Source organism: Myotis davidii, unplaced genomic scaffold (assembly GCF_000327345.1).
Source record: "Myotis davidii unplaced genomic scaffold, ASM32734v1 scaffold187, whole genome shotgun sequence".
NCBI lineage: Eukaryota > Metazoa > Chordata > Mammalia > Chiroptera > Vespertilionidae > Myotis > Myotis davidii.
The window spans coordinates 813,235-830,079 of NW_006383018.1; the positions used below are offsets into that span (position 1 = coordinate 813,235).

At 42.6% G+C, this 16,845-nt stretch overlaps 1 protein-coding gene across 2 annotated transcripts; it reads right to left on the reverse strand.

Annotated features, from left to right (window-relative positions):
* Positions 1-5,190: 5,190 nt before the first annotated feature.
* SRI (sorcin) lies at positions 5,191-16,839 on the reverse strand. 2 transcript variants are annotated; one of them, XM_006779179.2, is made up of 8 exons: positions 16,761-16,839; positions 15,765-15,848; positions 13,681-13,750; positions 9,670-9,713; positions 8,782-8,929; positions 8,488-8,601; positions 7,442-7,500; positions 5,191-5,408 (listed from the first exon to the last, which is right to left on the reverse strand). In XM_006779179.2, exons 1-8 carry the CDS (start codon positions 16,836-16,838, stop codon positions 5,382-5,384), a joined length of 624 nt encoding a protein of 207 aa, XP_006779242.1. In that variant the 5' UTR covers position 16,839; the 3' UTR covers positions 5,191-5,381. The 2 variants fall into 2 exon arrangements, with proteins under 2 accessions (XP_006779242.1, XP_015413799.1); XM_015558313.1 differs by lacking the exon at positions 16,761-16,839 and adding an exon at positions 16,016-16,039.
* Between the last annotated feature and the right edge of the window lie 6 nt (positions 16,840-16,845).

The following is a 16,845-nucleotide window of genomic DNA, read 5'->3' on the forward strand; positions in this document are numbered from 1 at the left end:
TTTGTAGCTGGAGGCACTTCAAGGCTGGCAAGTTTTTGCTCAAGGACATCATCATGTCATGTTTTTAGGTCTCCTTAAAGCCCAAATCAGGGAAAACGTGTGTTGTTTTGTTTTTTTACAAAAAGGCATACAATGAGACTAGCAATCTTGTTAAGATGATGCACTTAAAAATCATTAATAAAGTTTCCAGAGTTTGCTAAGAAAAGGACATTTTCCTCTCAAGTTAAAAAGACACACACATACACACATATAATACTAATTTACTTATACTTTAGGGCAGTGATGGCGAACCTATGACACGCGTGTCTGAGGTGACACGCGAACTCATTTTTTGTGTTGATTTTTCTGTGTTAAATGGCATTTAAGTATATAAAATAAGTATCAAAAATATAAGTCTTTGTTATACTATGGTTGCAAATATCAAAAAATTTCTATATGTGACGTGGCACCAGAGTTAAGTTAGGGTTTTTCAAAATGCTGACACGCTGAGCTCAAAAGGTTCACCATCACTGCTTTAGGGCTTAGCCTATATATAGTTTCAGATGTGGGTTTGTGTTTTGATGGTCAAGCTGTAAAATAATGAAAATAGCTCCAAATCTTTAAACACAGCGGTGCTAAGTCATACCAGGTAACACCACACAGAAAGTGCTGACATGAATACATGTACTCAGTAATAACCCAAGAGGTTTTGCTAAATTATACGTGTGTATCACTGCCTGATGAAAAATCCCACAATCCAGTACAAAAATCAAACTGTGATTCCAGAGTCTTTTTAGTGGGTAAAAGGGACCCAAGAGCTTTGTTTTATATGGAGCACTTTTTTTTCAGACCAACTTGAAAAGTGCTTACTGATAGGTTTATTCAGGATACGTGAGCATGCTCTGCTTTTTTCACTTGCTGGAAGAGACTTCCACCTGGCAAACCTTCTCTTAGAAACTGTGTTCTCCCTAAACACAGCGGGTTATCTGTTAGCCAGGGTAGGTCTGTGCGAGTGTTTTCCACATCTGTCATCTTCGAGGGGTGATGTCCCATCCACTGTGGACGCCACTTGGTGGGAAGTGTTAATAAATAGCCGGTTTCCCTTTTGATAACCAGGTTATCGTGTATATACTTAGATTGGCTGCGTTTTCACATTCTATCCTCTCTGCCTCTCTGCACTTCAGGTTCTTAGGCTATTTAAAAATTATTGGGTTTTGGCAAACACCGACTGAAATGTGTATGGCAACCGCTTTCCTGAGCAAGCGTGACTTGATTTATGGCTGTTCCAGTGCTGAGGTTGTTCTCATATTGTAAGTTAACAAAATCTTGCTGTTTTTAAAGGTCACTGTAACTTGAGGTTCAAATCACCGGCACAATTTTATTAGTCTTCCCTTCTGAAGCTAATAAGAGACCACAATTTTCTATGTTACTCTCATTGTAACATCAATAAAGTGACTTTCAATGAAAGATCAATGTTCTTTTGATGCATAACCCCCTGTAGTCCTGCTTTTCTCCCAGCCACTGTTTGTCTTTCAGAAGCTATGTGTGGATACAGGTAAGGGGTTTTCTTTCTGTGCCGCGCTGTCCTAAACAAGGCCGTCAGCATGCTTAGAGATGCAGTGGTCCTTCAGGAGAGCCTGGGTGTGTCTGCTGGACGATTTCCTCAGCCGGGCAGCAGGCAGAGCCTCCTCCATCTACCCACCTGCTATGCCTCATCTTTTTGCACTTTCTCCCTGACCCTAACAAGGACCCGGCTCCGTACCCTGACCTAGAGCCCAGGCAGTGGGCTTATTTAACAGCTCACCTGTGTTAGACTCTAAAGCGATGGGCCTCGGAAGGCTGTTTAAGTTCGAGTTCATAGACTGAAAAATTGTTACACCTGCTGCTTCATCATCTACCAAGCAGCAATTTCACCCCCCAGTCATGTATATATGTATAATGTATGCATTTTATATTTTTATATATACATATAATATGTATTATTGATTTCAGAGGGAAAGGGAGAGGGAAAGAAACATCAATTATGAGAATCATTGATCGGCTGCCTCCTGCATGCCCCCCACTGGGGATCAAGCCTGCAACCGGGGCCGGGGCATATGCCCTGATGAGGAATCGAACCATGACCTCCTGGTTCATATAGGTTGATGCTCAACCCCTGAGCCACACTGGCTGTGCTCACCCACTAGTCTTTACCCTGGAACTTGCACTTTCCTTGCCTTTAGCTCTTAGTCTGCTGAGGAAAAAAGTAATATGTGAGAAAAATGGATTAAGGGCTTGTACATGTATTATAACTAAAAAAAAAAAACCACACAGAAAAAAAACTTATGGTGATTACATAGAGCTCCATTTCTTGTATTTATATTTTAAGCATATATAAATATTCATTCAGATGTGCACTGAAACATTGATGCACTCAGCTGAGTGAAGGCAAAGTCTAGTTCTGAAAGAGCAGAGGTTTGCGCTCACATGCCATCTGTGACCGACGGTACCACCTGGAACTTCATGCACAAGTGGAGCCTGACCTCCACTTTGGCTCAAGGGGAGTGAGAGCTGTGAGCAGTTAGGTAAGACTTCCACGTGCTGTCCATACCAGTCATCCCCAGAGAGGCGCCAGGCCTCCTGTAGCCACATCCTATGGAAGCACTTGGAAAGGGTATATTTCATAACTCATGGAATCTCTTGAAGCACAAATCTGTAAAATTAAATCAAATCTTGAGTCGGGGTGACTGGAGGAAATTAATTCTCCAAGTAACTGAAGTATTCAGGTTTGACCTCACAGCTTTACCAGAAAAACAGACCAAGAGACAGTTGTAAAGAAGTGGGAGAGGTTGCACTGGAAGTATATAATGAATGAGACACAGAACCCAACATAAAATAGAAATAAGGCAACACGAGATTCACTTGTAATGAAGACTTTGGCTGTAATTAAAGAAAGGAGATGTATACGTCAAATTCCTCAAGGGGAAGGAAACTTTCTAATGTAGGGACATGCTGAAGACCAGGCTCCATGCTTTCGGAAAGAAATAGTGAAAGTAGAAGTGGAAGAGATACGGAGACTTGCTATAAGGTATCAATAATTAACACCGAATCGAGTTTTTCAGAGACATGGTTTTGTGTCCTTTTGCACTTGACCAAAGGCAAATTCAGAACCATGATAGCTGCGGCTCCTTGGGGCTCATCAAAGCAGTCGGATGCTTCAAGTATGGCCCATCAGCTTGAGTCGGCAAGAGCCCTCTTCCTCACACCCTTAGTCATCCAGAAAACAACCCTTCCTTAAACCGTGACTTCTCCAGAGGATCGGAGCAAACAGCAGGCCTGAGACTGAGGGTGCTCCCTGCCTCCTGGTCCTCTGAGCTGTCTGGCCCTCCTCTGGACAGCTCAGGATCAAGCCAAGCTTTGTGCCTCAGACAGTATCTCTGGAGTGAAACCCAGGGCCGGGCAAAAGTAGGTTTACGTTGTGAGTATGCAAAAGTTTATTCTTGTGTTATTTTCCATACGAACAACTGTAACGCTACTTTTGCCCCACCCTGTATAAACCAGCTGCCTCACCGTCTAACATGTAGTCCAGGTGTGACTACTTGACATAAATATATAAGTTGGGGCTGAATAAACGTGTATAAATGAAGATATATATATATATATAGCAATATTTGAAAAAATAGTTGAAATGTGGCTAAAGATGCTTAGAAGTGTTTGATTTTCATTGGTTGGCATCAGAATGGTAGCTGTCACGTTGGGCCCCAGAATGAGACAGGTGTTCTGCTGGCAGGGAGACATTAGACCAAGTTTATTATTTTATCTATTAAGCTCTCTTGCAAAAAAGAGCAAACCAGCCCAGCTTTAAATTTAAGAAATAGAAACATTATTGGTGTTGATTCTACCAACATACTTTTTCAGAGTCAGATTAACCCCAGGAGGTAACAGCTAATCCCTGTTCAAAGATGTAGAAACTGAGGGTCGGAGATGACCTAAAGTGGTCAAACCACATCCACAGGAAGAGGCACAGGCAGCATTGGAATCCAGATCTTACTTAGAAGGACATGCTTTAAGGTTTTTTCTAAAAAGCCCTCCACTCCAGTGTGATACCTGCTGATCAGAGAACATCTGGAAAAGTAGCTGGGAGGAAGAAAATGAGCTCACGATCCTGACTCCCTGTGGCAGGCACAGCAACATTTCAGAACACAATTTCCAGACCTTTGGTTGTGTATATGTTTTAATGTCAGTGTGAACACATGGCATATCAAAATGAAAGTATCAATATTTAAAAAATTAACATCTGATTTTAAAGGGAAAGCACACACATTATAGAAAGCTTGGAAAATACTGAAACGTATAAAGGAAGTTAAATCACCTAGAATGCTGTTAGCCAAAATAATCAGCTCATATTTTCGTATATTCCCTTAGTTTTTTCCTGTTAATTTTCTTTTTTACGTAGTCAAGCTCAGAATGTACAAGGTTTTTAAGTATGGTTAACAAAGATCTACGTGGGTGATGACGAAGGTCTTGGTGACAGTCAGTATTTGCCATTGAGATTATTCAATAGGTTTTCAAGAGGCAGAAAATAATCACTCCTGTTCCCATCTGTTCATATGACTATCAATCAAAACATCTGTAAGCCTTAAAACCTTAAAATTTCTACCAAGACGAACCCTGACATGGATTACCATGGGGTTTTTTTGCATCACTGTAGGTATAAAACATTTTACAGGATAAAAATACTCCACACAGCCCTCGCTGGTTTGGCTCAGAGGTTAGAGTGTTGGCCCAAGGACTAAAAGGTTCTGGGTTCTGATTCTGGTCAAGGGCACCTACCTTGTCTGCAGGCTCGTTCCCCGGCCCTGTTGGGACACGTGTGGGAGGCAACCAATATGTCTTTTCTCACATCGATGTTTCTCTCTCTCTGTCTCTCCCCCTCCTTCCCACTCTCTCTAAAAATCAATGGTAAAAATATCCTCGGGTGAGGAGTAACAAAACAAAACAAAACAAAAATATGCCATACATAAAGCTTTCAATTACATGCAAGAGCCCTTCTAGGGGAGGAATGACAGCAGCTGCAGTCTGATGAAAAGGTTTTAGTATCCTACAGTCAAAAGTATATAATGTGCCTTAAACATCCTGCACACTTAAATTCACATAAAACAGGGTTAACAAGAAAATAAGTCATGACAATGGCTCAAGGAAGTTCTAAATGGTGTAACAGAACTGATCTTATATTAATAAAATTCCAAAGAATTTATTATCTAAACTGAAAACAAAAACTCCAGATGTACATAAAGTAATAAACCTTTACAACAGCTGTTAAGGAAAAGCGGTGAAGCAAGTTTACACGCGTCACTGAAGGCAAGCGAAGAGCGAGCGCTCCCGCTGGAATGTCGATCCCGTTCACACAGCTTCCTCTGGATTTAAATACTCATGACACACTGGATGAACTGAAAGAGAGAAGAGTCGGCATCACAACACAGACCTCTTAAACTTATACACTCTAACTTATGTTTAAGCAACTTACATTCCATATTCTAGTTTGAATTATGGATTTTTAAAACTCCTTTATAAAATAAAAGTAAATGACATATGGAAAGGCTCATTTTTTTTTGAGGAAAGCAGTCTAATATAAAATCCAATGGGTGCCCCGGCCGGGCTGCTCAGTGGGTTGGAGTGTCATCCCCATACACCAAAATTTACAGGCTCGATCCTGGTTGTACGGGAGGCAACTGGTCAATGTTTCTCTCTCTTTCTCTCTCCATCCCCCTCTCTCTAAAATCAATAAACATCCTTAGATGAGTATTAAAAAAGAAAATCCAATGGGTTTCTCACGTCAAAGCTCACATCAGATCTTACTCCAATGAATACAGAATTATTTAAATTCCAAATACTCAAGAAATGGGCATGTCCAAAAGTTCATACTCATAAATAGAAATAACAGTTCAGTTTACACATTCGTATCACGTGGAGACTTCCAAACTGCACAGGGTTACCCCGTTACTCTAACAGAGCTCCTTTAAACAGTTTACTCCCTTCAAATCTGCTTAATCAATCAATGGAATGGTAGCATGCGAGTGTATGTGTGCACAGAAACAGAAGCCCCGACCCTTCTGCAGTTCAGAGACCCCAGCTCAGAAGCATCAGCATGTGCTGTGACATGCTTGCTTGCTCCGCCACTAAACACACCCCAGCAGACTGGGCTTCTTATCAGTTTTCTTTTTCACGCGTCTAACACCAGGAGGACCGTGCACTGCTAATCCTGCAGCATCCCTGCAAGGCCCAGCTGACCGCCCCATTTCAGGGAAAAGGAAACTAAGGATCAAGATGTTGAGGTATCTCTTAAGTGGCCCCATCTGAGGCCAAAGGCTGTGACTTTCCACTCCACAGGCTGCCTGGCCTTCGGAAACAGTGACGGGACTGTCACCTGAGAAGTTGCACATGAAAGAGAACACATCTTTAAGCAGAAAAAATAAACATTTACACACTAGCCTTTTCAAAGTGTACTCCTACGTGCAGCAGCTGCTGAGCCGAATTCACGTGCATCTTTGTATTTTGTGACGGAGCAGCATTTAGTTTATTCAGTTATCACAGTGACTTTATTCTAAAAGTAATTTTTTAAAAAATCAATGGCTTTCAAGCAAAAAATCGTGAAACAACTAAACCTCTCCCTTGCTTTGTTACATATATCCAACGAATGCAATCAAAGTGGCCCTCGGTCGCCTTCATGCTGGTGACATGGCCTGATCCTACCTCATTTAGTGTGGCTGGTTAGTAAACCCTTGAGTTTGTGCCTGATGTCCTCCATGAAGGAAATGGGTGTGTCACATAGTGTCTTGAGCTCTTAAAGTTCCTTCTCAGTGACTGAGAAGGAAGCAGATACACTGAGCGATGCTTTTCAAGGACATTTCTGATTGAAATCTCACAATATCTGGGTGAAGAAGGTATTGCTTCCTCCTCTCCCCTCACACAGGCTCAGAGCAATGCAGAAACCTGCCTGAGTGACCCAGCCAGAGCAGGACAAGCTGGGCTTTGACCCAGGCCTTTTTAATATACAGCAAACAGTGTTCTGTGAGTAAGATGAATAATAAATGAAATGGATAAATTCTGAATGATAACTCCTGATCACTGAAGCCTGGATTACTTGGCATCCTTAAAATCTGCGGTTCTCAACCTGTGGGTCGCGACCCCTTTGTGGGGTAGGGGGGGCGAACGACCCTTTCACAGGGGTCGCTTAAGACCATCGGAAAACACATATATAATTACATATTGTTTTTGTGATTAATCACTATGCTTTAATTATGTTCAATTTGTAACAATGAAATTGGGGGTCACCACAACATGAGGAACTATATTAAAGGGTCACGGCATTAGGAAGGTTGAGAACCATTGCTTAAGATGCTCCTAACAGTTAACTTCAAAGGGCATCCCATTTGGTGTGCATCTTATGCAGCTACTCAGTTCTGAATTTACTGAGACTTACATCATCATAGGGGAAATTCACAACACCTTGCTGAGAAGTATCCCGTCTTCGAAAGTGGTCTGTAAAACAAGACAGTAAATTAAAAATATATGAACTCGCAATAGCTAATTATTTTGGCTTTGGGTTCACACTGCAATAACATTTAAGTTGTACAACCAGCCAAAATAACCAAAGCAAAGAAGCCAATTATATGAATATGAACAAAAATAATAAACAACAAAGTAATACAATGTGCAGAAGTCGGCCATCTGTCTCCTTCAATGTGGAGCTGGAAGAAAACACTTTATCCCAAACTCAGTAAAAGCTGTGTGGCTTCTGAGGCCATTACTTAATTTTGATGAAAGTACAGATTTCAAAGTTCTTAATGTCATAGATGTTGTTTAATTAGGAAATAGGTGGTGAACGTACTATGGAAAACGGGCCGTGATAAAATATTCCACCTGAGCTCTGCCCTATTGAAAAGGATTTACTTTCATTAAAAAATCTGCCCTCAAATTTTTGTTAGGATGAATAAACATTCTACAATCTGATATTAAAAAGAGTAAAAGGAATGGAACAAGAAAAGGTATACAAGAGGAAGGAAAAGAGTTGAGGGAATAGAAATGTATAGAGATTATTGATGTCTCATCATTTAAGAAATACAACTGAAACAGATGACCACTATTTTAGATTACTTTCCATCAGGAGGAAATAGGAAAGAGAACTACAAATGAGTGATTCACTCTTTTCAGATATTTCACATACTAGGGAGAAGTCACAGAATACTGCTTATACTCTGTCAAAAAATTAGTCTGTCATGTTTTGGAACATTTCAGTAAAATTCTGTCAGGATTTTTTTAATGGCAGCTTATGTACAAATCTGAAAAAAAAATCTGAAAAAATAATTCTGCTAGATGAGTTGAATAGAAATGTTAAAAAGCCACTTAAGTTAGAAGAAAAAAAAAAGGGATTAGGACAATAAAAGTTTAGAAGCACTGAAAAATGAAATGTCATAAAAATGCGTGTCTTCTTGACCTATGGTGACGACACCGTCTCAAAGAACACACCTGTCAGGGCTCGCAGCTTGACACAGCAGGCGATGTAGTCATCAAAGGTGATCTTCCCATTGGTGCTGTATCGTTTTGCAATTGAATTCACGGCCTGGGGACTCAACCGAAATCCTGAAAGGAAGAAAATTCATCCAGCCAAAAGGTTAAAGGATGACAGAAAGATCATTAAAAAATAAGCACAATATTTTAAGACTGAGAGTACTATTAATACCCAATACTTCTAGAATACAGAAACTGCCTTCATGCAGCAGATTTAGAAATTTTTAAAAAATGACCCCTCCCCATACGCACCCATTGTTGTCAGGGCCTTCTGCAGTTCTTGAGGATCCACCGTGCCACTCCTGTCGCTGTCAAAGCTGGTGAAGTGCTGTCTCCAGCCATTCAGGACAGACCAGAGTTCCTTAAATTCACTGAAACCCATGGTGCCTGAAAGATCTCTCTGAACTGTAGTTAAGGATTTAGAGCATCTTTTTTTAGGGCAATATTTTCTAATGATTACATCAAAGATCAAGGATCAGGAAATTCAATGTTCTTTCTGCTACAACGGTTAAAAATGCTACAGGGCCTCCGGGAAAAGAGCTGAGTCCACCTTTGCATTGTGGGAGAAAAGATAATCTATGTGATATGATTACAAGGAAATGTCATGGTCACTGTGAGCTACAAGTAAAAAGCGCTCTTGTTCCTTGTTCCTGGAACCGGTTGCACTTTCTGGATGCCCCAGGCTACGCGGCTCACCCTTCGGTCCTGGGGCCCTCGTGGGGCCTAAAGCTCCCTTGGTAAGCCCTCCCAGACCCACGGTTTTCACTTTAGCAAGTGAGGTAGGATGGAAGGTACCGGAGGGCCAGCACTGGCTAAACTGAGTCCAACAACTGTGCTGTGCAAATTCCACGGCTTGAAGGTCAGGTGCGAGTCACATAGAACAATCACTGCTGAAGCAAAAAAGCTCCGAGTTCTACACTGCTCTCCTTGGCTGCTTCCTTGAATTCTGGAACAACCAACATCTTACTAAGCTCCCTTCCTTTCTTCAATTTCCATCTTAAAAGCTAAGGATTTTTTTTTAAAAAAAATTGGTCATTTATCACTGTGTGTACAAGGTATTAATTCTTAGAAGAATCCCTTTAGGGAGGAATTTTTTTGACAAGAAAAAATACTCCAAACAGCAATCCAGGTAAAGGATACATCCAGCATCGAAACCATAAGCCGACAAGTCTCCAGGTTAAAAGCTGTTAAATCAAGGAAAGTACATACCTATTAATACAATTTCAAAAATTCACATTACATTATATACCTTCAAATTAACTGGGAATACAATTTACACACTTTTGCTTCACAAGAAACGAGGCAGTATTAGAGCTGAAACAAGAAGGCCATATAGTGATAACTGTTGAAGCTGAGTGATGGGTACATAAAAGTTCACAGTATAATTATCTCTATCTTAAACAGGCTTAAAGTTTTCCATAGTATAGTCTTTTAAAAATATTATGTACCTTCTTACCTTTGAAACTGTAATAGAGTGAGTTCAATTCACCATAACGAGCCACAATGTACTAGTATTACACCCACCACTGTGAGTAGGAAGGTAGGGGTGCTTTGTTGCTACTCAAACTTGAATGTAAATAGCTGGTTTGCTAGTTCTTTGTCTAATCGTATTTTTCTTTCTTTTCCCTAAATTTAATGTCAGGCTCTGAATGGCAGCCTCCTACCTCAAATAGCCTGACCTCTGTTCATACTCAATAAGATTATATATGGAACCAGATAAACACGCTTGTGAGAATTGTGTTAAATAAGAGCGCTCTGGAATAAGATGCAATGAAGACTTATATGCTCCTTCCTAGTAAGAGAGACTTTGTAGAAGCAGCAGCATTTAGGCCAAACCTTGAATGACAGAAAGATGGGGGACACTTGGTGACAGCCAAGTAGAGCTAGGGGCCAGCATAAGCAAAGATGCAGGGATGTCTGGGGCAGGCAATGGAAGTGGGAGGAAGTAGGTACCTTTCCATGAGGCTACACTACCTTGAATTCCTGATAAACTGTTTAGCTTTTATTTTTAGGCACCATGGAGCTACTCCAGGTTTTTAGAGGAGGAGAGTGACAAGTTAGAGTTGTTTCAGGAAGAACAGAAATCTGGTCATTTTTTCTGAGGGTTACAAAGGGAGGGAATGCGATGGGCAGTGAACAAAAGTGAACAGAGAATCCCCCATTCCAGACCGTTCTAGGGACTAGAAGGCTGATGTCTCATCAGCTGGGGTGAGGACACTCTCGCTCAATATCACTTGTATTTTCCCTCCGGGAAAAGCTTTTATTACGAGTTCTATTTTACATAATTGCAAAGTAATCTTCACTGTAATTGTACCTTTACTCTCCTTCTCCAGTTCATTTTACTAGCATGGCTCACACACCTTTTCTTCTAGCAGGAACCCAGTGTAACAGACCTGACGGGAGAGCCCTGCCTCCAGCTGTTTCTCTGCAGCTCAGAGGAACAATTGCACACAAGGCAAACACAGAAGCTGAATGACTATCTTACAGATGAGCAACTGCCCTCATCAACTCCACCTCTCGGTATGGCTGCTTCCTACTATCAGGTTACAAAGGTGCCTGTAGGTCCTGGGCTGGAGTAGACCCCCTCGCCCCCGCCTGTGCTGTTTCGGTCTGGAAGCTGGGTTTAAGAGACCCGTGAATGTGTAATTCCTGTATTACAAAACTCGGTCCGACAGCTGTCACGTAGGAGGCTCTGTGGTTCGTACAGCCCCCACCACCAGATGTGATGAAGCTCATCACATGGTCCCGGTGACTCAGGAAATACCTTCTCCAGAGCTCACATGGTCCTGATGACTCAGGAAATGTCCTCTCTAAAGCCACACCCTGAAGTGTGACTTTCTCAGATGAGATTTTTCCAAGGACTGCTCTCCCAGGATGAGCAAGCCACTTTGTTAGTCAGATTTAAACCTCCCACACCTCTCTACGGAGCGGGTGTAGAATAACAGCGTGCGCTGTGACAGGGCTCGCCTTGCTAAACCCTGTCATTAGACTGTCTGTTCACTAGCCTCAGCTGCTTGAAGTTAACGGGTAACAATGTGCATGTCCTGCCTACAATAAAAAAAAAAAAAAATCCCCTCATCTAGAAAGTGTTTCTTTTGTGTAGGGGCAGGACCAGAGTAAATGGCAGAAACGTAAAAGCTTCCTCCCTTGTGTTAATTCCCCAACTAGGAAATATTAACAGGATACTGAAGTCACATGAAACAAAGGGTAAAACCAGAAATGCAAATAGCCTAAATAGAGAGCCAACTAGTAAATGCGCCATGTCAAACAGTAAAAACGATGCCACTACAAATCCTCAGGCGTGAATTTCCATTTGGGAATTTTAATGCAGTTTCCCAGGCAGTGGGGGCTTCGATTGGATGTTCTGCCTCAATGAACAACAGGCAAAGAAGTTGGCAGCTACAGCACCTCAGTCAGGACACTATCGTGTGCCCTGGGTATCTGTCAGGGTCCAGAGCTGATCTGAAAGGAGGCGTGTGGGGGATGAGAACACCCCCGCCCCATCCGTTAAGGAGGCAGCCTCTCTGCAATGGCTCCCTATATGCAGCTGGAGGCAGAGCTCAAAGGGCAGGGCAGTGGTGTCAGTGCTAAGTCATAAGGCAGCAGACTCAGTCTGTGAGGAACTGCGGAGGAGGGGAAAGGAGGACTCGTGGATAGTTATAAGTTAGGAAGGGAATGTCTTAGCCCAAACACATTCTCTGAAGTGGAAAGAGGCAAGACCCGGGAATGTCATGCCAAATATTCGTGTTGCCAGCAGCATGCTGAGACCAGGAATGCAGACCTGGCTCCTCAAAGACTAAGGGTGGATGACAGGACCCGCACTCAGAGCCAGGAGTGCAGGCAGGCCACTAGGGGGCCAGCCCACTCATAGCCCCGAGTGCCTCCAGGCTGGGGACAAAGTAAGCTCTTGGCAAATAGTAGATGCTAGCTGTTGTGAACAAAAAGGGACCATCACCAGCTATCGGGAGCCACATGGCAGGCCCGGCACACTCAGTGACCGAAAGTAACCGCACAGGATGGTCTGGTCATAAATTCCTACCTGGGCAAGCCACGGGGGGTAGTCCCGTCCCCGGCCTATATCTTCCTTAGCAAAGGTCAATCTTTACACTAAGTGAGCCCAGTCCACTGTGATGCATCTAGGACAGTGATGGCGGACCTATGACACGCGTGTCAGAGGTGACACGCGAACTCATTTTTTTGGTTGACTTTTCTTTGTTAAATGGCATTTAAATATAAAAAATAAATACCAAAAATATAAGTCTTTGTTTTACTATGGTTGCAAAGATCAAAAAATTTCTATATGTGACACGGCACCAGAGTTAAGTTGGGGTTTTTCAAAATGCTGACACACCGTGCTCAAAAGGTTCGCCATCACTGCTCTAGGCTAACATGCCTTTGAAATGTCAGAGTAATTTTCTTTCCCTCGCCCTGGAAGGCACAGCCTCAGGTACCACAGCACCCCTCATTGTTACCTAACTCCCCACATACCAGCTCTAGGTGCTCTGAATGTTCATTGTTTACTATCCTGTACTCACCAATGTAAAACCACGTGCTTCTCCATGTTGCCTTTTACCCATCCCTAGAGATTGCCCCACTTTGCTTTCTCCCACCTCCTTAATCTACCACCAATGGATTTCATGTGCCTTTCTTACATTTGCTCCCTTGATTCAAAAATACATAAGAGGAACTGCAAAACTGCCATTCTCTGGAGCATTTTCTCAATTTGTTGAGATTTTGCTTCCGGCATGTCCTCAGCATTTTGGCTTAAATAAATTCTTATGAAACTTTTCTCTAGGCCGGACATTCTCCTGTCATTAAAGACACCTAAGCTGGACGATTTCACTTCAGCACTTTAACTCCCTGGGAGGGAGACCACGTAAACTGTTTCTGCTTCGCACGGTTCCTGCGAACCCAAATATAGAGAACCCAAACCTAAGAAACCCACTAAATTGGCAGGTAGTGTGGAATGATTTATTAAGAACTGCATTCAGATTCACACTTGGAAATAAGAAACCGAATTTCACTTTTGAAATTCTAAATGTTGCCGGATCGGTAAAGCAGTTTCCTTGAAGGCTGTCATCATAAGCGAGCGACAGCTAAAGTAGGAACCGCGAGAGCACGTCTAGAGAAACTCTGGGACTGGCAACTTACGTTTGTATCCTCCGGCGATGCCCGACTCTGTCAGGCATTTCTGCAATTCATCAGCATCTATTTGTCCATCCTTTCGAAAACAAAAGTAGGAAGAGAAATCACCATAGTCATCTGTACCATCCAGTTCTCTGTTTACTTTCAGTGTTCAATGTAGCAGTAATAGCCAAGAAAATAAGTATTATCATACATGAAAATTTTTTTAAAAGAAATACATTTCAAAAATAGGCGTTCTTTTCTTCATCCTACTTCCAAAAATAATTGTATGATGAAATAAAGGCAACTCTTCCACCAATGGATAATTAGGGCCATAACAAAAAAAAAATGCATTTCTTAATATCACTTTCAGACTCTATGTTAAATAATTATTACACAAGAATTAACACAGTCAGAAAGCTGCTAACACCTATACTTTATTATTACCAATATTACCAATATCTTTTCATCATTTCCTCTAAACTCCTGAATTAGATTTGGCATAAACACTCTCAAGTGTAAGGTTCCCCTCTTAATAAAACACCGAGGTGAATTGTTTCTTCCATTGATATTTGATATTTTCAAATGAATGAATACAACGAGTTTCTGACTTGCACTTCTCTTGTCTCTCTCTGAGCTAGGAAAGTGCCAGAGTTAAGCATTTTTAAAATAAAATAATCTATGTAGTTGCTTAAATTCTTATTCTAGCTTTTTTGGGGGAGGGGAAAGCAGGGCACACAACTGACATCAGCAAATGAAAGGCATGGTTCAGAGAGAGAACTTCCTGTTCACTTTGCTGATAGTGTGGTGAATGGTGTCTTCAGATCATAACTATATCTGGGAGAAACAGGCTCCCCGGGCCTATTCATGGGCTGGCCTAGGCCTGAGCCAGGTATATATTATTTTGGGGGATTTAAAAATAAAACACCTAATTCCTCAAGTCCATATAAGTTCTAAGTGGGGAGCAGGGTCAACAATTGGAAAGGCCAGGGATATGCTGATACAGGCCAGGCTGTGAAAGCTAAGCAGGTGGGGTCACTTACAGGGCTGGAGGCACAGGCCATCTACGAATGTGAGTCTTGAGTTTTGCTGTGTCTTGTGGTTTCAAAGATACAGATCATTAACAGATTAAGGAGATACTTCAAGGGAAGCTCTTTCAGTTTTAGACTCAATTTTCCACTCAGTTTCTCAAACTGAATTTCTTAGAGTGCTGTTCTAAAACCTGGTCTGAGGCTTTTATCCCACACTTTCTGTGGCATTCCCACATGAAGACTGTGTTGCTTCTAGCTTGACCAAAACAAAGCTAAGTTGAATTTATATGAGCAAATGCCTCAGGACATATCTGGGTTACACCTACAGCATATTGACCATACACAGTGACCTCCTGAGCCGGGGAAGTGACCTCCCTCAATGCCCACCACCCCCTGTCAAACCACTCAGAATTCAGAGAAGTGAAAGCTCGTTGGTAAACAGGCCACAGCACCTAATAAGGACATAGAAGGCTGACCCAGTCACAGCACCTCCATCAAAGTGAAACTAAACTGTTCACAAGATTAACTTCCTGATAGAAAGAAGAGAGTACTACCTTTCTTATTTTGAAGCTGGTGGGTTTTTAGCATAAATACTTATTTCCTAAGGGAGGTAACTGGTTAACAATCAAGCTCAATCCAAAGAAAGTATCCATTGGCATCTGACTGTAGAAGTCTACTAGTACATCATGCCTTTAAGTTGTACAAACAGGGGTTTGTGGTCACCAGATGGGCAATTTCTTGTCTGGAAACCACGGTGGACCCTGACAACTCAGGTGTAAAGACATCTTTCCACCTCACAGATCTCCTAAGGGCATTAATAATCCCCTCTTGTGTTCAATCGGACCCTAATCCAATCACAAGTTTAGTTTTGAAGTGAACTAAGGTCAATACCAGGAACACTTTGTCCTAATTTGTTCTGAATATTCGGAAATAAGTAACTAAGCATTTCCCCCTCTTTTTTTCTTCGGCAGAAGCAACGGGATTCTTTTTCAGAGGAAAGGTCGTGTTACTGGCCCCTACAACAAAGGCTAATACAAATGTAGAGTCTGATGATTCTTAATATTAAAGGGAAAAGCTAACCTGTCCAGCTACTGCTGCAAAGTAACCATACAGCGGATCCTGCGTTTGTCCCGGAAACGTAGGCCCTCCCGGGGCCCCTCCATACTGTAAAACAGAAAACACAAATTCAGTATCATTTATTCCACTGAACCAAGTTTCATTCCTTCCCCACTGGGTGCCTTTGTGCAAAGCCAAGCCATGGCCCGCCCTCCCCATCCTTTCCCTCCCCACCTCAAGTTCCTCTCCTATAAAACGGAGATTAAGAATATTACCTGCCTCATGTTCTGTTTCTTGATCTGGGTAATGTTTATTTGGGTGTGTCTACACATTCTCTTTGTGATAATTCACTGAGCTGTGCGTTTTTTTTTCTCTACCCCTTCCTTCCACGCTCGCTCCAGTAGGATTTACAAACTGGAGGCTTGGACCAAAACTAATTGTCCTGACATGAATGACATCAGGGTAAGCGAAGCAACTGAAACCCCCCTTTTAACCTTCAGGTCACTGAAGTAAATGCAACCTAGGCAAGCAATTTAAAAGCAAACTTAAATTTATTTTTATAGCGTGTTATGGCATTTTCAAAGCGTCGGGGGACAGGTGTAGCCAGGAAGGGGTAAGGTGTGTCTGGGTTGGGCTCTTTGCCCGGAGGGAACACTCTGTCTTGGAAGCAGTTCCCAGGACAACGCGCATCCCGGACGCGGGGCGAGGGGGCCCTCCAGGGGGCCTTTGACTCCGGCGATCTTTCCCGACCAGTTTCCCCCACTTTCTTTTAAGAGAAGAAGCAGGTCTCTGGTCCATTCTAAGTTAAAATGGCTGTAGCTCTTAGAGAAAACACAGAGGGAGGGGGAGGAAGCCAACACCCCATCTGCACAATTTCACGCCCCGTATCAGAGAGTCCCAGGGTGGGCTTCTGGGGTCGCAATCCGCCCGCGCAGCCGCCCGCGGGGAGACGGAGGGGACGGAGAGTAGGAGGGAGCCAGAGAAACAGGCCGAAAGGAGGGTCGCGCGGGCTGCACTTACCCCACCCGGGTAATACCCGCCGCCGGCGCCGGGGTGCCCAGGGTGCCCAGGGTGGCCAGGGTGCCCAGGATAAGCCATGGTGCAG